Here is a 24,375-nt window from a genome sequence, read left to right as displayed (position 1 = left end):
AATAGCGATAAGTAAGCATTTTCGAGAATCGCAATTCTGATATATTTATTATTCGATATTTTTGAAATAAATGATATAATATGAATTACCTAGTTGCTCAACTTAAAGCGTCATTTTGAAGATGCATAGTGGGCATATCGCGCAATTTTTATTTTAAAGGAAACTTCATTTTAGATGCGCTTTGTTGCGAATATTACACGATTAAAATTCAATATTTGAAATAATGTGCAGTAACACTTCAGAGAGGGTTTTATTATCTGCTATGCTTAATCGACGAGACAGACTAAACTACGGATGTTATAATCTGAATAAACTTTAAAGCGACACTGCAGTGGATACAAAGTATTAGATCGTTTAACAAGAAAAAAAAAAATCTATCTCATTCTTCCAAATTTTACGAAAGAGAAAATGAAAAATTTCTTGCAACCAGAACAGTCAAGCCGCATTTGAAGAAAAGCTGTGCGTAATTTTATAACTAAGCATTGGAATTTTTTTTTGACTAAAATAGTACTTTGATAAATATGTTTTATTAGAAATTATTTTTCAAATAAAGGAAAACTGACACCAATCAGTACATAAAATTGTTCCTTTAAGCCATGATAGCATACAAATAACAACATTTAATAACTGAAAATGTATACAACATAAATAAATGCGTATTTTCCATAAACAAAATTGTCTATATTTTTCTTTAAAAACCAGCAGATGAAGTAATCTTTTTGCTCAATTTGGTTTTCGTTTGTTTTGGAGTTCGCAAGGTCTCCCCAACTTGAGGTCGAATTTCTTGACTGGGTGGAACAAACTCTTCTATTGACCCTTGACTGTACAACGATATATCTGCCATTGTTTCATCCATGAAAGATGCAGAAGTTTGTGAATGCAGATGAGAAGAAATATTTGAAATATCTTGAGTAGAAAGCTGTTCATTTTTCACCGGGGTGTTATAAGATGAGGCATGTGAGAATGCTTCCAAGACATCATCGAAGTTGTATAGTTGCGATTGCGTTTCAGCGCTCCCCTAGAAAAACAAGTTTGGATGAAATAATTCGATTTCATGCTTCATATTTTAATTGTCAAATGATACAAGAAAGCAATCCAGATTTTGTTTTTCTCGTGATAAAACAGGATTGAACTGGATTTGGAAAAGGTCGATTTGTGTAATATCCGAAAAATATATAGAGGGTACATATAGTGAGGTATGAAGGAAATTTTATATATATTTTGAGAAGCTATATTCGTTTGAATTCAATTTTTCATTATTGACAATTGTTCGGTCACCATCTATATTTTATGATACTAACCAAACAACAACAATGAAAAAGCCTGTTCCTTTGCCATAACCACAAAGCTGGTTTCGCCAATTTTTTTTTATTTCATATGAAAGTTCATGGCATCCAGATACATCATAAATGGTCATCACCCCTGCCTCTTCTGCCTTCATTTTCGACAGATATTGCAAAATAAAACTTACAGAAGCTTAAAAATCTATTATTACATTTAATTTTAAGTATTACATTTTTTAATAAGATGTACTGCAAAGAAATTAGTCGACACATTACCTTAATATTATTAGCTTCTGTATCCGTTACTTCGCTTGCATTTATTTATTTTATATGTAGGCAAGAAAAATCAAAAACATATTTTAATGTCGTATAGTTTTTATATTCAGCCTCTAAACGTGTTAAGTCCCTTAACAGAAAATAAATAATAATCTAAAAAGTTCAGATAAACGATATTTCAAATCTGAAACATACATATATATATATATATGTAGTGACGAGCGCTTGTTGGCGAGCGCCATCTGCTGGTTGTTAGACGGAGTTGACGCTGGTTAGACGGGGAGCAGATCAGACGGATCTGGACGAGAGAAAAGACGTGGCAGATCAGACGGATCTGGAGGAAAGTAAAGACGTGCGAGATCAGACGGATCTGGACGAGAGAAAAGACGTGGCAGATCAGACGGATCTGGACGAGAGTAAAGACGTGTCAGATCAGACGGATCTGGACGAAGTAAAGACGAGACTAGACGAGACGTGACGAGACGCGACGTATTCGACGAAATCTACTGAATGTTCAATTCTTTTATGTTAATGTATATATATCCTAAATGTCCTAATCGTCCTAAATGTAATTAAATGTGCGTTCTAAAATAGTAGTGATTTCTGAGTCCTACAAATATGGGGGTTCGGCCGAGATATTAATGAGGACCGGCACATAGACGAAAGAAGAGCCAAACAGGAGTGAAATTTGACGTGCTACAATAAACCTTTTCTATATCAACTACTTGTGGATTGACGCAGTGTGGATCGACGTTGAAGAAATTGTGAGTACAATTTTGATTTATTCTCAAGTATGGCATTTCTTACACGAGCACGAAAGAGCGACTTACTAACTTTAGTAGACGAATTAGAACTCACGGCACCACAGGATGCCAAAGTGCGACAGTTAGTTACAATGATAACAGAGTCGAAAGACTATGACGAAGAGTTCGTAAAAAACTTACTTTTAACTATCACTCAGGAGCGCGAAAGGTTAGATGCTGAAAAAGCCGAAGCCGAAAAGATTGAGCGTGAATATACTTTGAAAAAGTTAGAACTTGAGTTAAAAAGCAGAGAAAATACTTTAACTGTATCAGATATGCCTAAGACTGATATATTAAAATTGCTAAAGAATTATGATAATAGCGGAGACATAAGTGTTTACCTTTCGTTATTTGAGAAACAAATAAGTAGGGCTAACATTGCAAAAGAAAACTGGATTTCTTATTTACTCGGGTTATTACCATTGGATATAGTCAATTTAATTGCTCGCGAACCTGATCCATCAGCTAATGACTATGATTACATAAAAAAACTGTTGCTTAAAAGATTTAAATTAACTTCCGAACAACTCAGGCAGAAGTTCTTTACTCACAAACGAGATTCTTCTTCTTCATGGCGGGATTTCGGTTTTGAACTGAATAACTTTTTTGAGGAATGGATAAATTGTTTAGAAATAACCGATTTTGAAGATTTAAAGCAGCTAATGGTCGTTGACCAGTTAAAGAGTAAAATATCAAATGACGTACGCGATCATTTTCTCGACGATTTGCCCAAAATAAAGAAAGTAGAAGATTTGGTTAATAAACTGGACGAATATGAAGCTGCACGAAGTCACCTTAAAAAGGAAACAAACAGAAATTGGCGTGTTTCCGAAAACAGAAGTAAATTTGATATCGCGAAAGAAGCTAAAAATTCACCATTGCCGTTCGTTCGTGCTCAAAAGAATTATGCTGATGATAATTACTATAACAAGAGTAATAATAAATGTTTTAATTGTAATGAGACTGGCCATAAATCAACTAATTGCAAGTTTAAAAACAAAGGATTGAAATGTTTTCAATGTGGTAACTTTGGCCACAAAGCCAGTAACTGCCCGCAAAGAGATTTTAAAGTGTCTCTCTCTAATAAAGTATATACTCGTAACTCTCCAAAAACTGTAAATAAGCTTAGTAAAAATGTTGAAATAAATGGTGTAAATTGTGATGCATTAATTGATACTGGAAGTGATATTACTATGATTAATTATGATTTTTATTTGAAAATTGGTAAACCTAATTTAACGACTGATAATGTGAAATTAGCTGGTATAAGTGGCGATAGCATTACTCCTCTAGGTTTTTTTTATTCTGATATATTAATTGATGAATATGTAATATCAACTAATGTGTATGTGTTAGAAATAATGCCGAACGAAATAATCATTGGCATGGACGTATTAAATAATCTAAGCTTTTCATTTCAAGAAAATCAAATTATCATTCATGAAAAAAGAGCCCAAATAAATTACACCCGGCTGGTGAGAAACGAGGTCAAGGTCGCATCACTACGTTCCTCGGAGCTGAAAAGAGACAGTCAGGCACCTATTTTTGCTGAGACTGGCAATAAAATAAATACACATCCTCTCCCATACTTCATTCATTTAACGGATTCGATAAACTATGATGAAATCGACATGAGTCATGTAAAAAAACCGTTGAGACAGGAAATAAATCGTCTTTTAAATAAGTATTCGCCAAACAAAACAAAAAGTACGGATTTGCAAATGAAAATAATATTGAGCGATGATATTCCGATTAGTCATAACCCTCGAAGGCTGCCTTTTAAAGAACAAAAATTCGTTGAAACTCAGATTGATAAATGGTTACAGGAAGGGATAATAAAACCCAGTAGTTCAAATTTTTCTTCACCCGTGGTTTTGTGTAAGAAGAAGGATGACAGTTATAGGTTATGCATTGATTATCGTAAGCTAAATAAAAAGATGATTAAAGATCGGTACCCTTTACCCCTCATAGAAGATTTGCTCGACAAACTTGACCAATCAAAAATATTTACTACTTTGGACTTGAAAAACGGATTTTTTCATGTAGACGTAGAGAAAGATAGCACAAAATTTACGTTGTAACACATCATGGCCAGTGGGAATTTCTTAAAGTACCATTTGGACTTTCCAATAGTCCGAGTGTATTTCAGCGTTACATTAATGTGATATTCAGGAATTTGATGCTAGATGGAACTGTACTGATTTATATGGATGACATTATTATTCCATCCAAAACAGAGGAAGAAGGGCTAGAAAAATTACAACGTGTTCTAAAGGTTGCATCAGAGTACGGTTTGGAGTTTAATTTTAAGAAGTGTCAGTTTTTAAAACCACAAATAGAATTTTTAGGCTATAGAATCCAAAACGGAACTATACAACCCTCTGTATCTAAAACGGTAGCTGTACAAAAATTTCCACAACCACAAACTGTTAAACAAGTACAAAGCTTTTTAGGCCTTACTAGTTATTTTCGGAAATTCATACCCCACTATTCAAAAATCGCAAAACCGCTTAGTGATCTACTAAGAAAAGACGTTGCATTTAAGTTTGAATCTGAACAAAAGGAAGCTTTTCAAAAACTCAAAGATATTTTAACTCAGGAGCCAATTTTGCATCTCTATCAACAGGGATCAGTTTTAGAACTTCATACAGATGCTAGCAGTCAGGGGTTCGGAGCAGTGCTGCTGCAACAGGGAACCGACAATAAGTTTTATCCTATTCATTATTTTAGTCGAAAAACATCTCCACAACAAGAAAAATATAGTAGCTATGAATTAGAAGTTTTGGCTGTGATCGAAGCGTTAAAAAAATTTAGACATTATTTACTGGGTTCTAAATTTAAAATTGTGACTGATTGTTCCGCTTTTCAACAAACTATGAGTAAAAGAGATCTTACACCAAAAGTTGCAAGATGGGCTTTACAATTAGAGGAATTTGATTACCAAATTGTTCACAGATCAGGAAAACAAATGGCACACGTAGATTCTCTTAGTCGAAACGCAGTACTTGTTGTTACTCGTTCATATAGTAAAGTGACCACTAAAATAGCCAATGCTCAAAATCAGGACGAATTCCTTAAGAAATTAAAAGCTTTGATAGATAAGCAAGAAGACGGTGAACACATTGTGAGAAATGGAGTTTTATACAAATACGATAATGGTAGAGAATTGCCCATAGTCCCAGAAGCGTTACAAAGAGAAATTATTCGAGAAATTCACAATAAAGGACGGACCAAATACAACTTCCACAGCAGCCGATTTTATGAAAGCATGGTCTTCAGACTAAAAGAAAAAAAAAAATGTTTATTGTTTTATCCAGATACTGTTTTCTTTTTTTTATTCTTTCAGATTTTTCTACTATAACTTTCGAGGACGAAAGAGACGTCAGGATCGCCGAATGTAGTGACGAGCGCTTGTTGGCGAGCGCCATCTGCTGGTTGTTAGACGGAGTTGACGCTGGTTAGACGGGGAGCAGATCAGACGGATCTGGACGAGAGAAAAGACGTGGCAGATCAGACGGATCTGGACGAGAGAAAAGACGTGGCAGATCAGACGGATCTGGAGGAAAGTAAAGACGTGCGAGATCAGACGGATCTGGACGAGAGAAAAGACGTGGCAGATCAGACGGATCTGGAGGAAAGTAAAGACGTGCGAGATCAGACGGATCTGGACGAGAGAAAAGACGTGGCAGATCAGACGGATCTGGACGAGAGTAAAGACGTGTCAGATCAGACGGATCTGGACGAAGTAAAGACGAGACTAGACGAGACGCGACGTATTCGACGAAATCTACTGAATGTTCAATTCTTTTATGTTAATGTATATATATCCTAAATGTCCTAATCGTCCTAAATGTAATTAAATGTGCGTTCTAAAATAGTAGTGATTTCTGAGTCCTACATATATACACTGCTTGGAATATCCTGTCAGGAATTTGACAACATATAATTAGCCATTACAGTAACATTACGTTTCTAACACTAGTTTTTCTTAAGAGATTAACAATATAAAAAGAAGACAACATAAAATCGCTTTGATCGCAAATAATAGTTTCCTGATTTAATATTTCATGCAATAACACACACAAGCGTCTTAATATAAACTGCTACCTAAAATAAAATTCCAGGAATTATAAATTCAGATAATGCTCATATATACAATGTGTACGTTGAAGAATGCCACTGAGCATATAAATAAATATATTTAGAATATATTTTTTATTTTCTATTTATTTATCTGTGGAAATTAGTTTTTTGGCTTGGAGCTAGTTTTAGGATTCACATTCATATCCGCTCTATTTCAGGAGCATCGTGCTTCAAATTTTCTATAACGCCTAGTTAAATATTCAAAACCCAGTACTAAATTTTCAGCCTGATGATATGTTAACAATGGTTCATATGAAAAAAGCCTGAAATTTCAGAAATAAAAATGTTAAAAAAACTATTCGAAAAATCTGCAATTCAAAAATGAAACAATAGTTTCTTGAAACAGTTGAAAAAATACTGTTTTGAGCTGTACGATAGCTGTATAAAACTGACAAATTTATTAAGTCAAAATTTTATTCATTAAAGTTTAAAGTTTTAAAAAAATGACATAAATTATCTGAACGCAGTAAAATTGTAAAAGTGCTAAAATATGAGACAAAATCAGACCAATAATTAGAAAAAATTGCAGCAGTTGAAGGAACAGTTTTAAAGGTGTTTAGAGTATATTGCTGCATGTTAATATTAAAAGAGTGAAATTTCAGTTGCACATAACAATGCCTGTGACTTAATGATATTAGCTGAATCACAACTCTAAAAAGATAAAAAAAAATAAAGCTATAAAAACAAAATAAAAAATATCATTATTATTATTTTCTTTCATAATGGTATCACTTGGGCTACATACGATAAAAATAGAAATAAATAACTGAAAATGAAGATGCCTTAATAAAAGAGAATGGAAAGACAAAAGAATTAGTTTGTTTCAATGATGCTATTAGCACTTTAATTATTATGTAAAAAAAAACTAAGGTCTTCTGCTCGCCAACTCTCAAGAATCACTATGAGATAACAATTAGCTCATCATACAGTAATTAATTTTTTTAGTAATAAAAATTCATAAGCACATTACCACTAAAAGAAAATTTAAATTATTCGGAAAACTGCTACCATCAATTTGTCGTCAATTACTAAGTCAATTATTTATTAGAATCTTTTGGCAGATGATTGGTATATACATAAATGTTAGAAAAAAATTTAAAAGTTAAAATATATAATTATAAAATATTTAAAAATAATAAAAAAATGTTAACATGAACCAGAAGCCAGTCATTTTGAACTTTTCCATTCACATAATTAGTTATTTATCTATGAGAGAAAATAGTCTTTGATTCAAGATTTAAAAAATCTAACGAATGTGCTGACACTGCTGATATTCTCAATTCCTTAGTAATTGTAGCTGTTTTAATTTATTTTGAAAAACTTCAACTATTTAATGTGATCATTTTCGGAAATTAGCAATGAAGTAAATGCCCATTTTTGTCATTTGTAAAAGTATTCTACGATATACTAAGAAATAATAATTACTTGCAGAAAAGTAAAAACAAGCTGAAGTCTTTTGCACTTTCTGTTCAGAGATGAAAAAATCCCCCCCCCCGCCCCACGCACACACACAGAGAGAGAAACATTTATATACTCCAGTAGATCTAGAATGAAAAAATTCTGTTTCTTCTTTCATCAGAAAGAAAATAAGTATCTAATTTTTTAAAAAATAAGCATTTGATGGCACAGAAAAGAATTATTATTACTTTGCTTTCAATACGGCAGTTAATATAATGAAATTCAGACTTTGCAATAAATTTTAAAAATTTATCATCTCAGTATTTGTAATATTAACAATATAAATATTAAAAAAAAAAGCTACTACTAACTAAATGATCTTCTTCTACATAAGACCATGCTTGTAATATTTTCTTGCCGTAAGAATCAGTGAATTGAAAAAAGGAAGTTGCATCAAACTCGGAGATATCGCAGTCTTCAGTAGTTGGGCCAACTAATAAACTCATCTTGAAAGGGAAAAAAGAAAAGACCTTCAAAACAAATTTCATAAATAAAGCAAAATATATTTAAAAAATTACACAGTAGAGAGAAAAAAAAAAGACAATTAATTATAGGAAGAAGGCACCAAATCTTTTATACACAAAAAGGGTTTAAGAAACAAATTATAGGAAGAAAGCACCAAATCTTTTATACATAAAACGAGTTTAAGAAACAATGTTCAAAACAGAATACTTTGATATAAATATTCCAAACGATCGACGCTATATTGACTGACATACAAATGATATTTTCTATTGCCAATTCATTACTAGCTTTGATACTTTATCTACATTATATGTAATTTTAAGAATGATATATTATGATTAAATCATATTGGTTTCTGTGGCAGAAAATTTGCACTTCATCATTGCAGTCAGTGTTAACTATCAAATGTCATGCTACAAGAATCACTAAAATAAAAATAATAAAAAGTTCCAACAAATCAGAATAACAAAACAATTTTATAAAAATCACCTCATTTGATGCTTTTATCAAATGTTCACTTTCTAAATCCTCCAAACCACATGTAGGACAAGATTCACTTGATATTATATCTCGATTATGCCCCAGTTTATAAAATGCACATATACTGCATTCTGACGATATTTCACTTTGCTTGCCTGTAAATGAAATACAAACAGATGACAATATAGTAACTAAATACTATTTTGAAAATTTTTAAATATGTAATAGGAAATATTTACTTGCCTTGTTACAGTTTATTAAATGTCATTATTTTGCTATAAATCAAAGCTATTCTAAAATAACTAAATTTATTCAAATAATGTTCATTAATTTTTATTGATGTTCATAAAAGAATATATTTATGCAGCAGTCCATTTTCTCTTTAAGTAGATTTTCTTATGCAGATACTTTATCTTATAATCTTTATTCTACATAAAATACATTTCAGATTGCAGTTAAAGATTTTCTAAAAGTTTAGCAATCATTTTAAGATGGTTATCAATTTATAGAAATGTTTTCTTTCAATATATTGAATTGGAAGTCCACTTATAATTGATGTTTCAAGCAAAATTCAATTAACATTTTTTTTTTATGATACAAATACATAGTAAATAATAGTTAACAAAATTGAATATATAAAAAATCATTCATGGTCCTTAAATGGTAAATTTAATTCAGTAGCCTTTTGATTAAACTTCAAAATTAAAAGATTTTGAAACTTGATAAACAGAATTTGACTAATATTTTTGAACTTTTTAAACCGTCTCATGTGCAATTTAAGGTATATTTTATTATTATTAATATAGCATGTACATTAAATATTTCACATTACTATTAAGTACACAATTTAAAATATAATATCTTAAATTTTAAATATTATTTATAATACAATTAATGATTTAATGTACTGATTTTACAAACAACTTTTATTCTAAACATTACATTAAATCATTTGTTTTATAGCTTTACTGTAATTGCAACTCTTTAAAAAATGTCAAATGAAAAAAGTCACATTACTGGTATTTTAAAATTTTTATTTATTTTATTTTGTTGTTGTTATTATTTGCCTTCTAAAGTAAAACATTTTGATAAATTAAATGATCAGAACACTGCAACAATAAAGGTGGGAACCATAGTTGATCATAAAGGCTATTATAGTACAAACTCTCCCATAGGAAGTATGTCCAATCATAAGTGTGTGTGTGGGGGTGATATCCAATTTCATATCACTTCTGTACCCACTAGAGTGGCGAGAAGAACCAACCACCATACAAGAAGCTTCTCATCCTCATTTTTGATACCCCTCCCCCTCCAGGAAGGACTGCTCAAATCATAATAAAACATTATCTCATCAGATATAACTGGGCAAGGAAAAAAAGTTATTTAGTAAATAGTCAATAAATAATAAATATAATATTTTGAGACCTTTTTATTCTTAATCTTACAATGTTCAAATTTTGGCATTGAAACATACGGCTTGATTTTGTAACAATCAGAATATTAATTAAGGAAGCAGTAGTTCAAGGACTTTTTACTTTCCTTTAGCAAGTTATTTATATAGACATGTTCATTACATCTAAAATACTCAACCAAAGAATATAATTCATGGCTTAAATTTATGTGGTACTCACTTAAGTGGTATACTGGCTATTTACACATTTTTATACAGCAAAAATTTTTCCAAGGGAAAGTAATTTTACAATAATTGCTAATGTTTCTGTTTTCACTTAGCTAATACACAAATTTACACCTTAAATACTTGTGAATACAAAAAACAGAAGAAAAAAAAACCCATTTATTCATTTGAAAGGTGTTGATAAATTAGATGATGATTTTACTAAGCAGTTAAAGTTTCTGGAAAAGCAGTTCCATAGTTTCAGAAGATGCATTTTCATTTATTTATATTGTACTGAAGGAACACTAAGTAGACTTCCATCTGAAAGTCTAAATGCAATTTAATTATTTTGGTAAAATAATAAAAGCCACATAAATTTTCAAAATATCTTAAATTAGAGACAATTAAAATTTGAATTTGCAATTTGTTATTCTAAAATAATCAGGAATTCTCTAAAGATGCTCAGTATAAACACAATATTGGTTCAGTTTTTAATGTGGCAAACCAATATCTACTACACAGGCTACTTATTTCATTTTCAAAACTGTTTAATCTAGTAGATGTTAATAGAAATATTTCAAGTGAGTTTTAGAAAAATTTATAGCAAATAATGAAAGGTATTGTATGGAAATGACTACTAAATAAAGAATTAGTTGGAAAGAATGCACTCATGCATATACAGGGGTGTTTGTGGGACCCCAAAAAATCCCCTGAAACTTTTACGGACTTACTACCGGCATTTTGGAATTTCGAGAAGGGGGGGGGAGAAATGAAAAATTACAATTATGAAATATTGAATGACCTAATTATAAAAGTTCAATGAATTACTTTTTTTGCAAAATTAATAACCATAAATTTTCAAACATATAAACTACTACATTTTATGCAAATATTTTAAATTACCTGAATTAATTCTTTAAAAAAAATTATCTAATTTCTGCTGCTTTTTTTTATTTTCTGATGTTTGTGGGCTTGTCTTTCTTTTGTGGTGAACTTCATAATTGCAGGAAGATTGACTTTTATTTTCCTCATTTACAGTTGAAGAAATTTCCTCGAGAACTGCACATGCAGAGGTAGAAGCAGTTTGCTTTTCTGCTAATGTAGAAGGTTTTTCAGAGACTTTTATAGGTGACTCATCTGAAATACATGTTTTTAAGTCCTCTTGATATGTTTTCCAACTTCTGTTCATATTCAGTAAGAGATCTTTGTGAATTGGATCAGTCATTGGATTTTTTGAGCCATATTTTTCACATGAGGTTTCTTTAGAAGCCATTAAATCATATTTAATAGTCTGCACTGCATCTAGAGAATCAATCTTAAGAGAGGTTCTATAGTCAGTGACAAGTGTATCCATTAAGTTGAATGCACTTTCCACTAATGGGCCATGGAAGCAGTTAAGGCAGGCTTTGACCAATTTAGCCAATGTAGGATACTTATAATCATTTGTGAAATCATCTTTTAAATTAAAAACTTTAGACCAATATTTATCAATTGTACACTTGACTTGATTTCCACTTTCATCAGATGTGTACAGCATTTCTTTGGTGATATCAGTATCACTCTGGTATAACCTTATTTCAGCTTCTACTTTTGACTTTTCATTATCACTAAAAATATGGGACATAAAAGATGATAATTTTTCAAAAGCTAATATTGTACTGGTTTTACCTCTTAGCTCTGGATCTAATGCTGTAAAACTGATTAGATATGAATTTTTAAGGGGTAATTTCTGTTTCATATGCTGAAATTTCAAAGTGAAATTCTCTTGCGTACATAAATTAAAAAAATATTTCAATAAGAGAAACGAAAAATTTACACGTGCATCAATAAATGAAACGAAAATTTTACACAGCGGAGAAAAAAAAAGTTGCGAAGCGATCATTGACAAATAGCTAATACGGCGAAAAATCCCTTCTCTACTTATTGGCGCCACGCCAGGAGAGATAAGACCTTTGAACCCAGAGTCACGTGATCGCACATCTGGTCGCGAAGTCTCTCCCTTTTTTTTCTGCCGCGCCTACTTGCCGAAAAGAATCCAGAAGAGAATGTCCGAGAAACGGGGGAATGAGTCATAACTCGCAATAAGGAAAGAACAAAAAAGAAGTTTTTTCCCCCTTTTCACGCATTATCACTGCCTTTGGAGAAAGAAAGGAAACGTTTTCACCACACACGCTGACCTTGCGTTTTCTGCTTTCAAAGCAAACAAAATCGCCCAGATCAAAATAAATAATTCATTATTATTCCTACTTCCTTTTGAACGACGATCCCCGGAATTTCCGGGTATCGAAGTTCAAAATCCCCGGAATTCCGGGGTTTCCCCGGAGCACAAACACCCCTGCATATATTTCAAAGAATGATTGTTTCCTATCTGAATTTTATATCGGCTATTATAAATGTTATAGTGCAGGAGAAAATTTCTAATTTGAACTTGAATGCAAACTAGGTCTATTAACATATAGAATTTTAATAGTAATATTCAAAGGAGAATTTTTTTTTATCTAATGAAAACTTCAGCAATAATAAAAATGTAAAATAAAAATCAACAAATTTAGAAAAAATATTATAATAAAATTTTTCTTCATTCAAAATTTTTATCTTAAAAGTGAAATTATCCTGAAATACACTTAAATTTAAATAAATTATATAATATATAAAAACAACATAACTTACATAAAAAATCTTTTAAATCTACATGAATTCTATTGATGCAGTAGGCATTGGTATCGTCATGAATTTCATTTTTCTTGCAATGCTTACTCCAGTTGCTTATATGAGGCCAAATTTTAGAAGGAGGTATTAATACACATCCCATATCAGCTCTGAAAGTTCTTTCCACATTTTGGTTATTAATGCTTAAATCTGTCTTAAAATCTTGAAAAAATATATCTCCTGGCGATGTAATCTGAAATGCTGTGAATCCAGCTTTATTATTATGAGGAACAGCAGTAACTCCAACAAGAGGACATGACAGTCTTTTCACAATGTCTTCATCAATATCTGCACAATGGAATTTTAAAGAATTAACACAATCAGATGGTGAAGACAAAAAAAGTGGTGGTCCCAATGAAACTGTTGGTTGGAGTGAAGAATAACTGGAATTTACTGAAAATGAGACTAATTCTTGTGATTTTTGAGTTCCCAATAAAATAACAATATCAGATGAAGCAGATGTTGTTTTATAACATGTAACATCACAATATAACGGAGAAGCCTTTAGTAAGTGATTCCATAAAAGAACCTATAAGATAATACATTTAAGTTTTGATTAAAGTAAAAACAGCTTTTTAATAATTGGTAAAGGAAAAGGATAAATTGAATAAAATAGTAAATGTGAATTTAAATTTAAAATGAAGAATGGGAAAATACAAATTAACAACTTAAGATTATATAACTCTTTTGACATTTTTTAAATACTACTGGCAATAAATATTTTTAACTGTATTCTTTAATTTGTTCTTTCAGTTTATATTAAACTTTCATAGTTTAATAATACATTTATTGGTTATATCTCAGAAAAAAAGAAATAAAACTTTTGTACCATATTTGTAAAAAATTAGCCTTAAAACTTAAAAATGTTCTCCCTAACTGGAATTATTAATATTTTTCTCTACTACACACACTTTTCTTTACTTTTATCTACTACACACACAAGGGGAAAAAATTATGAAATTCACTTATCAGTTCATGATATTAATTACATTACATCTTTCAAAATGAAAACTAAACACTGGAAAAGATCAGAACTTTCTAATCAATATCAGTAATTAAATTTTTTTAATTGAAAATAAATAAAAGTGAATCAGGATTTTTTTTAACAGTGGAAAATTTAATGATAAATTTGTTTTGAGTTTTTCCAGAAATTTTCAGGGAAAGAAAAAAGAATTATAAACCCTTTAAAAAATGATAAAAGAATTAAATAAAGAATCTCTCTTAAATAATGTTTATTTAAAAAAATTATTAAAAAAATAATAAAAATTAAACATCGAAAAATATTTTTTTAATTACATTTACAGTAGTAAACATTCTCAAACAAAAGGATTCATTTTATAAATTACACTAGCTTTGGCACTAGACAAAAAAAAAAAAAAAAAAAAAAAAAAAAGCACCAAAGATTACAGTCTTTCCATAGTTAATAGAGTAGTTACCACTTAATGTGATCCTTTTAGGTCTTAAGAATTTTGATAACATCAAAGCTATTTATAACAATAATCGAATTGGGCAAAATCAACATACATTTTTATAATATCAAGAGAAAAAACACACTTATTTTGGTATTAGTTTTATTTATTTTGAAAATATAATAGAATTATTTTGAAAATAAAATATATTTAATAGATTTATTAAGTATTGTTTATCAACAATTATTCCTTAATGATGAACTTATAAACTGTCCATATTTGCATTATCTTTAAAAAAATTACTGAAAAACGACTATAAGTTTCAAAATATTAAGTGTTTGACTCATTTCAAAATTCATTCATTCCTCTCAGAGATATCAACGTTTATTACTTAGATGTTCACAAAAGGCTCTTGAGTTTTCAAAATTTTATAAAGGGGTTGTAAAATTATCAGCTGTGCTGCAACATTACATTTACTAATTTTAGGCAAATTTTCATCCAGTTAAGAATTTCTATTTTGTCTTTAAATGTCAAATTAGCTCATTTTTTAAAAACCCATTTTGTTTTTGAAACTCAATCATAGCCAATAATGGTTTATGTAAGTCCAACAGATTTCATATCAGGCCTCACAGTTTAAGAGTCGGCTTAAATCCTTTCAGAACACTTTAGTCAAAGCGAAAGAATGTGAATCCCATCCCATGGGGAAAATGACTCCCAGATGTTTCATTATAAGTGTTGTAAACAATTCCACAAAAGTTAATCATTAACACTGACTGAAAATGCAGAATTGATGAATTATTTACATTAAAACTGATAAACAATGAAGGATATAATGATCCTATTAAGCAAATATTAATCATACATTTGAATACTTTGTCTCGGGATCAGATATTTTTGATAACAAAAATTGAATAATAACTTTAACCTCGATTACCTTAAACCACTTCCACAGTATTCCAATAATAATATACATTATTTCACCTGATCATAAGAAAAATTATCAGATACAAGTATCTTTTTCTTTGCAAAATACAAACTTCATTAAAATTAATGAAATCAAAACAGAAGTTCTAATACTCCAAAGAAAATGACGTCAAAAGATTTCTAACAATCATTAAATATTATTCAGTCCTCTATAATACAAATTAATCATAATTATATTAACATCTTTAATTATACTTATTGCAGAGATAACAGTTCTAAAATTTAAAAAGAATTTAATTATTCTGCATATAAATGTCTTCCATTGCTGTAGAAGGCATGGCCAAAGTACTGAATTTAACATTAATTGATATTATGCTAAGAGATTGAAACTTCTAATGAAAAGCAGTCCTTTGAGCAGTTACTGTACTTTTAGTGTTAATAAATCATAAACACTGAGAAACAATATGAATACAAATTTTATAAAGCAAATGATAAGACTAGTTAAATAATCCAGATTAAAATTTAAATAAATAATAGTAAGCCAATTATTAATTACTAAAGAAGATTTTTATGAAAATTTACCGGTTTGTTTGGATAGCGTTCATCACAAAGGAACAAATGATGGGATGAAGCAATAAAATATTGAAAGGGGTTGATTAATAATCCTTTCATACATGTGAGAAATTCATTTTTGTAGCATGATGGATGATAACTGGAAAAAATTACACATCCTTTGTGATCCTGTAAAAAAGTTATTTTAAGGTAAAATTAGAGAATTAAAAAAATAATAATAATAAAAATCATGGTTTTCACTCATGATTTTAACAAACTAGCTTTTGTTCCTGTAGTCCCACTCATGTTTATAGATCCTATATGCATGATCGGTTTATATGTTGTCTTTTACATCAATTAGTTTTCGATTTTTAAGAGTTTTCAGAATCTCAAACTTTATTTATTAACTTCATTAAAGCTTTCAGATTAAATTATATTTTCAGTTTCACTATTTGGTTCACTTATTTAAAGATAGTATTTCTACCCTAATATATAACTGTCCATTGGAGAAGAGTGGAGTTTCTGTGTTAAAATAGGTAACTTTAAGAGATTATACTTTAATTTTATTAATCATTATTCCTAAGCAAAACAAATTGGAGACTGAAGTTGTTGAAAGCTGAATGGCATATTACATGAACAGTTGGGTTAAGAGGAATGAACAGAATATAAAAACTCTGCTCAGAAGATAATTGCACAAATTTTATAGGCCTTAAGCATCCTGACAAATTTAGTTAGATCTAAATTCCTGAGTAGCATCATGAGCAAACTAACTTTTAGCTTCAATATATATGGTTGCATTTCATGAAGATCAAAGAAATAAAAAATTCTATTGGATAATAAATAGCTTTCTGTTCATCTAACCTAATACTAAGAGATTTACATGTAATAGAACTTCTTATTTTCTTTAAAGAGAATTCATTTGTTTTATTAAAATTTTCAGTCTTAATAGCTACAATCGCATGTTCAATAAGACATTGAGGGCCCTTATATATATATATATACATATATTATATGTTGAAATTTCTAGGAAGGCATTTCAAATTTATTCTTTCTAAGAAAATACTGGCACTGATTAGATATAATAGAAATTATTTTTTTTTTCTGGAAAATTTTCCAACATCCAACTAAGCAGTGGTTTTGCAAAATCTTCAAAAAGATATCATCTGAGTATGGAGCACTTATATGTTTGTCATCAAGTATTTTCTTTTGGAGTATTGCTAATATTCTAGAGTTCTAAAATATGCATTTAAATTCTTATGTTGGTGTTATCTTTGATATGACTGGTAGTTCAACCAATTTTGTTTCATAATTCTGCCACAATTTTGGAAATAAGTCACAGTTTGATCAAAAATTTCAAATGTCATTATTTTAAATCATATATTCAGCATAATTGATAAGTTTGCAAGTATATATGCCAATTGCTTTTCTTGACCATTTATTTATATAGCCTGCTTATAATTAATTTTTATCCAAAATCACAGGTAACTGTCACACTGAATACATTATGTAAAATCAGGTAATGTGCATATGTATAATTTAATGAAGCAAGATCCTGCACTCACCAGAATGCTGACAACCATATGAATAAAAATTTATATATATATAATTTTAGTTTTGTTTATATTTTTGTAGAAATATTTTTGTTTTGAATTAGATTTTGCAATCTGCATATGCATTTATACTATTTTAGGAACCTTTATATAATATATCAATAATATTTAATAAATATTATATATTTAAAAATGGATAATATTTAATAAATATTATAAAAAATTAGATAATGAAGGGTTCGATAAAATTGAAAGGTAATGTTGGTTTCTGCATTTGATAAATTACTGACTTCGATAACAGTGAGATAAAATATAAAATGATGCAATAAAAACTGACAAAGTGAAATAAACTCTTATTCAATTAACTCAAATTTTAAAAAATAGTGAAAAAACCTGGGCAATTTAAAATTTTAAAAATACTAAAATATGAAACAAAATTAGGTGAAACAATTAAATAATTTGCAACAATTTTGAAAGACAGTGTTTAATAGTAAATTAATGGAGAAGATATTTTTACCTTTAAATTTTAACATTGGTAAGAGCGAGTGAATCATTGACATGGTTAAACAGTGTCATAATTTAATATTTTGCCATAAAAAATAGAATTTGAACAAATTTTGCTTAAATTAACTAAATAAAGTTTAAATTAATTAATTATTAAAGAAAACATATGAAAATGGAATATTTTTCAATGCAAAATTAATTTTTATTATTATTATTATTATTATAAGAGTGTGCAAAAAATAGTGCTTGCGCACTATAATCTCAAGTTATAATGGAAAATATAAGATCTTTTTATCTCTCATTTCTCCTCCTTTGGGGAGGAATATGAACATTTTAATAGCTCAACTAATTTTTCCTAATGCTAAGGAACATGAGCACCAAATTTCTTTTGAATCTGTCAAAGAGTGTGCAGTTGTTTTATAAGTGTGCAAACAAACAACATTCATTATATATATATATATATATATTATAAAATTATGTCAAATAAAATCTATTTGGAATATAATTGCCAATCAACATATAATAAAAAAAATATAATTTAATTAATTAAAATGTCATGTAGATTGTTACTAATTCCTAACTTTATCAAAAGAAGGCATAAAATAATATTATTCAGAAATTCCAGAAATTTATCTATAAAAACTTAAAATGCTTTTCTAAAATTTCAGAATATAACATAATCTAAATGCTATTAATTAGCAATTGTATTAAAAAAAAGGGAAAGAAAAGAAGAGAAGAAACTCAGAATAGGATATTCAAACTTATGCATTCTATCATTTACATATTAAATTACATACAAGAAATATTTCATTGACTTGGTTTCAAAACCTTATATATCTAAATTTTAATGAAAATGAAATTTACTTGGAATCTAAAATATATATATATATAGTGTTCAAAAAATATTATTTTAAAACCTTAATAAGTCAATTCATTGAATTAGCTTCCCAGAGAACATTTTAAAGACCTTAATTAGTGCTTTTAATGCACATTTTAAATAGTTACTAGCATCTCTTGAAAAATGTTCCATTTTTTAATATACATGATTTGGAAACTAAGCCGACGATTTTGGAAATCAAACCGACGATTTTAAATGTATAAATTTTGATGGGAATAAGACCATTTAGTTTATGTTAACTTTCCAATAAACTTAAAGCAAGAACTGCAACAAAAATAACAAAAATCATAATCTTGAAATCAATTAAACATTTTTTAAGAATTGTCTTCATTTTATTTAGTTATGAATTTTGAGAGAATTCCTAATTGCAGAGAAAAACTTTGTAGCTCTTTCTTGACTAGTAGATAATTTATTAATATAAAATCCATTCAAACATTTTAAAAACAATTTTGGACACATTTTGCAAATAATTAATCGGAATCATAGATAATATACACACTTACTTTCGACCTAAGATCAAAAGAATGTAATTTTCGATCAGTGATACATAACACTGATTTCGGATGTGATCCAAATGAACAGGACAAAGGGACACTTCTCTCAAATCCTTCAGAAAATACGGAATTTTTCACTGACCAAAGAGTTTTTCTGAAATAAAAAAAAAAGGTCACATAAAAAGAAAATATGATTGAAGTGACAATATGTTTGATTTAACAAAAAAGTTAATTTTGTTATTATGTTTGATTGAAAAGAAAAGGAAGAAAATTTATGTGAAATGCTAAAACAATGAATAGCACTTCTATGACATGTAGTTAAAAACATTAAAAAAGACAATATGAATTGAAATATCCAATATGAATTGAACCTTAAACGAATTCCCCACTCGTAAAAACTGTACCGATTTCAACAAATTTTATTTTCTACAAAAGCTTATGACTTCTGGATGTATCATCAATGGTCGTCTAACCTTTTCCCGTAATTTTAGAGGTTGCAAAATGAAACTTTAACAAAGCCTTCAATCTAAAGACTGATTTCGTGAATTATTTTTATTACTTTCATAAGCATAGATAACCAGTCAGAATGCTCAAGCATTATTGCACAAATACAATTCAGAATGTCACTTTTTGTTTAAATAAAATATACTTCATCAAAATACATGATAATGTTAATATGATTAAAATAATGAACGAATAACTGATAGCCGAAAGTGTAATATTGATAAGATTAATTTAGTCAAGAATTATTTATTTTCAGAACAAATCAATTATTATTGTATTTACATTTGCTTAAATATGAAAGATACTATTCTGGTTGATTATTAATTTCATCTCTTTGTAAGCATAATAAGTGAAAAAAATTGACGACATACATCCGATGAACCCGGTTGCAGGAGTTGGGGCTTTGTTAATGAAATGTCTCAAAAATAAGGACAAGGGAAGATAACTAATAACTATGTATTTAATTATCATAAAATCTCATATCATACAAAAATTGGTGAAATCGGCCTAGTGGTTGGGGTTAAGAAATTGATTTTATGGTTTTTACTATTTATTTTAGAATATTAAATATAAAAAAGGAAAGAAAAGAATCATAAACTCCCAACAAAAATTTACAATATTACTTACTTTTTATCTACATTGAGCATTTCCATCATGCCATTTTCATATGTAGAAATCAGCTCAACAGGACAATAGTGACTGTAAGACACACAAATAATTTAATAATGTAAGACACAATTAATAATTCCAATATCATTAAACCCTCACTTAAATTAACCCTCATTAAACCCTCACTCAAATTTAAATTTCTATTCTTTTAAAAATTAATAAGTTTTTAAAAAATGATTTGAATATTTTTTGATTTAAATGAAAAGATAATGCAAATACACTGAAGAAAAAATAAAATTCTACTACCAAAAAGGAGTTGTTCTAAGTAAACAGAATTTAGAAGTCATGTTTGCATATTTGAAAGATAATATCTAATTCAATTTTGAGACAATAAAAGTGGCACATTTGTGCCACTCTTAAAAAAAATTAGTTTATATATATATATATATATATATATATGCGATATAAACTTTGTCAGCATTATTTTACTTTTGAAATGGACATTGTAAAGAAAATATGAGTTAAGAATGCCATTAAATTGATGAGAACAGTATCAGCAGCTTATTAAGTTTGAATGAGGCCACATGAACAGTGGCTCAAAGAGAAGGTGGATTTTATTTTCATGGTATTATAGAAGCATTTGGCATGTATATTCATGATTTCTTATACCTGCCAAATCACTATGTATGCTTGCTGACAGTAGTGGTCATGGTAAAATACTGACTCAAGAAGACTGGGGTCTAGCCATGTACTTTCTATTATTCACAGCGAAAAATACCATATTTATTGAATGTCTATGACACATCGTACTATGTCTATAGTATCCTTTTGACCTCTTCAGGATGAAACAGCTAAAGATTCAATCAATTGCTTGGAAGCAAGCTCCAAATCCCATGTCCTGCGGCATTCCTGCCATTAACTTTATTTGTGCATTCTAGAGCTCATGTGAAGGTGTAGTAAAGCTTATTATGTTCTCTAATGAGAGCCTTTTCTGCCTTGGAGATAGAGATGATCATATGTTGGAAGACGACTGGATAACCTTTTAACTCCAAGCGGTCTGTGGCATAGACTCACAGAACCTAAACAGCTGATATGGTCTGTGGGGAAATTTTCTATTAGCATGAGCACTGTTATAATTACTTATGTACCCTGACAGCAAATTTACAAATCAGACTGGTGAATGACAAGGTTGAGCTACTATTTTTTATCACTATCCTAGGAGGCATTTTCTAGACTAATACTCATGTCCATATTGCTGCTATCATCAAACATCATTACAGAATGTTGACATGTTACTTGACCAGCGAGCTCCATTTTCCATCAAGCACTCAAGGGGCATTATTAGACCTAAAATCAAACGTTATTCATAACAGATACAAACCATTACAAATTTGATTAATCATATCCAACAGGCATGAAACACCATCCCAAAATGACTGATAATGGTCTCCTTGAAATCCTCTCATTTACTCTCTAATAAGTCTTGTTCTTCCCCTACCCACATAAAGACTATGGACCAAGAGCAATCCCTTGAATGCCGAAAGTGCTCAGATTTTATTTTCAGAATCATGAGCATGAGGGATGGATGCTTCGTAGTATAATACTAATTAGTATTTTTAAGCACATGCTGGCATAAATCTAAGACTGAGAAACGTCAAAAAATTTGACAGATTTAGTTCAAAATTTGATAAGAAATTGCACTTTAGATGATGTAACTGTGTACTAAGTCTCATTTATCTAAGTCTTTCCAATTTTGACTTATTACATTTAGAAGCACACAAAAGTACCGACAAAAAATCATCAATTACTTGATGGATTTGGTTCAAAATATGATAGAGATCTGCAACCTGTGTACCAAATTTTATCTAACTCTTTACACTTAGTAGTTATTGTGTTTACGTGTATTCGGACAGCAGGACATACTTCTTCTAAATAGATTTCATTCAAAATTTCATATAAATTTATAAATTAAGTGTAAAGACACTATACTAAATTTCTTCCAACTAGATCAAAGTATTTTTAAGTTATAGCATTCATAAATAGGTGACATAATTCCAAAAATGTGTTTAGGGAGGTCTGAAATATGGAGATTCATCAAAATTTCGAGATTGCATTTTTTGATATTTACTATTTTTTATCTTTGTATACTTCGTATAGAGAAAGTAAAAATGACATACGGCGTCTATACAACATAAAGCATACTATAAGCCTTTGCATGTTTGTGTGCTGGTGACTGCAGCAATTATAAATGTGCTTCTTCTCATGCATACTGTGTGCATAAGCAGTGCTTTTAAAAATTTAACTAAATATAGGTGTTGCCTAGGCAAATATTTTGCCTAAATTTCATTGTTCTGAACCAATTTATTTCCTTGTGTTGAGAATTCATTTTTCACCATTGTATATTTTTATAAATTAAAACAATACACAAAATTCAAATTCTTTTGCAAAATATTAGAAATAAATTCAGATGAGACTTCACAAAAAATAGACCTTTAAATAATTAAAGAGGTTTATATAAGATAGAAATTACAGATCATACCTAGCTCCAATATTTGTTACATTTCTCTGTGTTAAACATGTAAAGTGCGATATATTTGACAGGTTCGTAAAATCTACAAAATGGGTCATCTTATCCTGAAGAACATAGCAATAACCTAGTTAGATAAAAAGATTTAAAAAGTTAAATAGAGTAAACATATAACTACATATCTTTTAATAGTTTAACTGTTTATTTGTATTTTTGTGACAGAAATGAATCATACACATTAATTTTCACATACAATATCTGTATCATTGAATTATAAAGAAAAAAAAAATCAATGTAAATCAGATACAGTTAAAAATCCCAAATGCACATTCATATTATATATATATATATATATATATATATATATATATAGCAAAACAAGCAAGAAACAATGATGTATTTTACAGATCAAATGCTGTATTTCCCACAAATTAACTATCATATTATAAGTAATCAATTATGTGGAATCAATTTAATTTTGAAATAACTATATAACATACACTTTGCTACATCCTGTAATTATGAATCTGAAAGTATACTCATTTTTATAAATTAAGGATAACTGAGAATCATACGGAAATTGAAACATGAAGTAAAAATTTCATCTGCAGAATTATTACACACATCTTCAAGAATAATATGCTAATTATAGGAAGCCACCAGGTGACGCTGATATTATGTCACAATGTCAAGAGTGTAAAAGAAGGGTACATAAAGAATGTTGGCAAAGATGTAAAATTGTTTTCAAGCATTCTGTACCCACTTAGTGCCATAACTGAAGAGTTGCAACACAGAGGACGCATGTGGGTGATTTTTTACGTGGTAGAATTATCAGATGTCTGGAATGTGGATGTACTCAAATGGAAGTATAGAGGAATTTTGAAGTATTTAGAATCGTCCAAAATGTCATCTCTAGGCTTTGGCAATTATTCCAACATTATGGAAATGTCAATAGACGTAACAGTACTAATCGCTCGCCAGTTAAAATGTCGAATGGCGACCAGTATTTGGCAGTAATTGCTAAAAGAAGCAGAAGAAGCACAGTATCAGATTTGTCTCGTCAGCTATCTACAACCAAGGTACAATAGTTTCAAACCGTGTACAGACGTTCGGGACATATTGGTCTCAGGCCTGTCAGATGTGTTCCACTTACGGCCAGTCTCACAAACAAT

The 24,375-nt window shown here is 29.4% G+C and overlaps 1 protein-coding gene across 1 annotated transcript in view; it reads right to left on the bottom strand.

Moving 5' to 3' along the window:
- Positions 1-572: 572 nt before the first annotated feature.
- The window catches only part of LOC129958899 (uncharacterized), a 38,725-nt gene continuing 14,922 nt past the window's right edge, over positions 573-24,375 (bottom strand). The window contains exons 7-14 of the mRNA XM_056071625.1: positions 23,216-23,330; positions 20,695-20,766; positions 19,573-19,717; positions 16,148-16,306; positions 13,194-13,761; positions 8,918-9,063; positions 8,275-8,409; positions 573-1,018 (exon numbers count right to left, since the gene is read on the bottom strand). Of these exons, the coding sequence (XP_055927600.1) occupies positions 692-1,018; positions 8,275-8,409; positions 8,918-9,063; positions 13,194-13,761; positions 16,148-16,306; positions 19,573-19,717; positions 20,695-20,766; positions 23,216-23,330 (1,667 nt within the window). The 3' untranslated portion in view covers positions 573-691. The remainder of the gene's footprint in view (positions 1,019-8,274; positions 8,410-8,917; positions 9,064-13,193; positions 13,762-16,147; positions 16,307-19,572; positions 19,718-20,694; positions 20,767-23,215; positions 23,331-24,375) is intronic.

The sequence above is a fragment of the Argiope bruennichi genome, chromosome 2 (genome assembly GCF_947563725.1).
Source record: "Argiope bruennichi chromosome 2, qqArgBrue1.1, whole genome shotgun sequence".
Classification (NCBI taxonomy): domain Eukaryota; kingdom Metazoa; phylum Arthropoda; class Arachnida; order Araneae; family Araneidae; genus Argiope; species Argiope bruennichi.
This window is presented reverse-complemented; position numbering and strand designations above follow the sequence as displayed.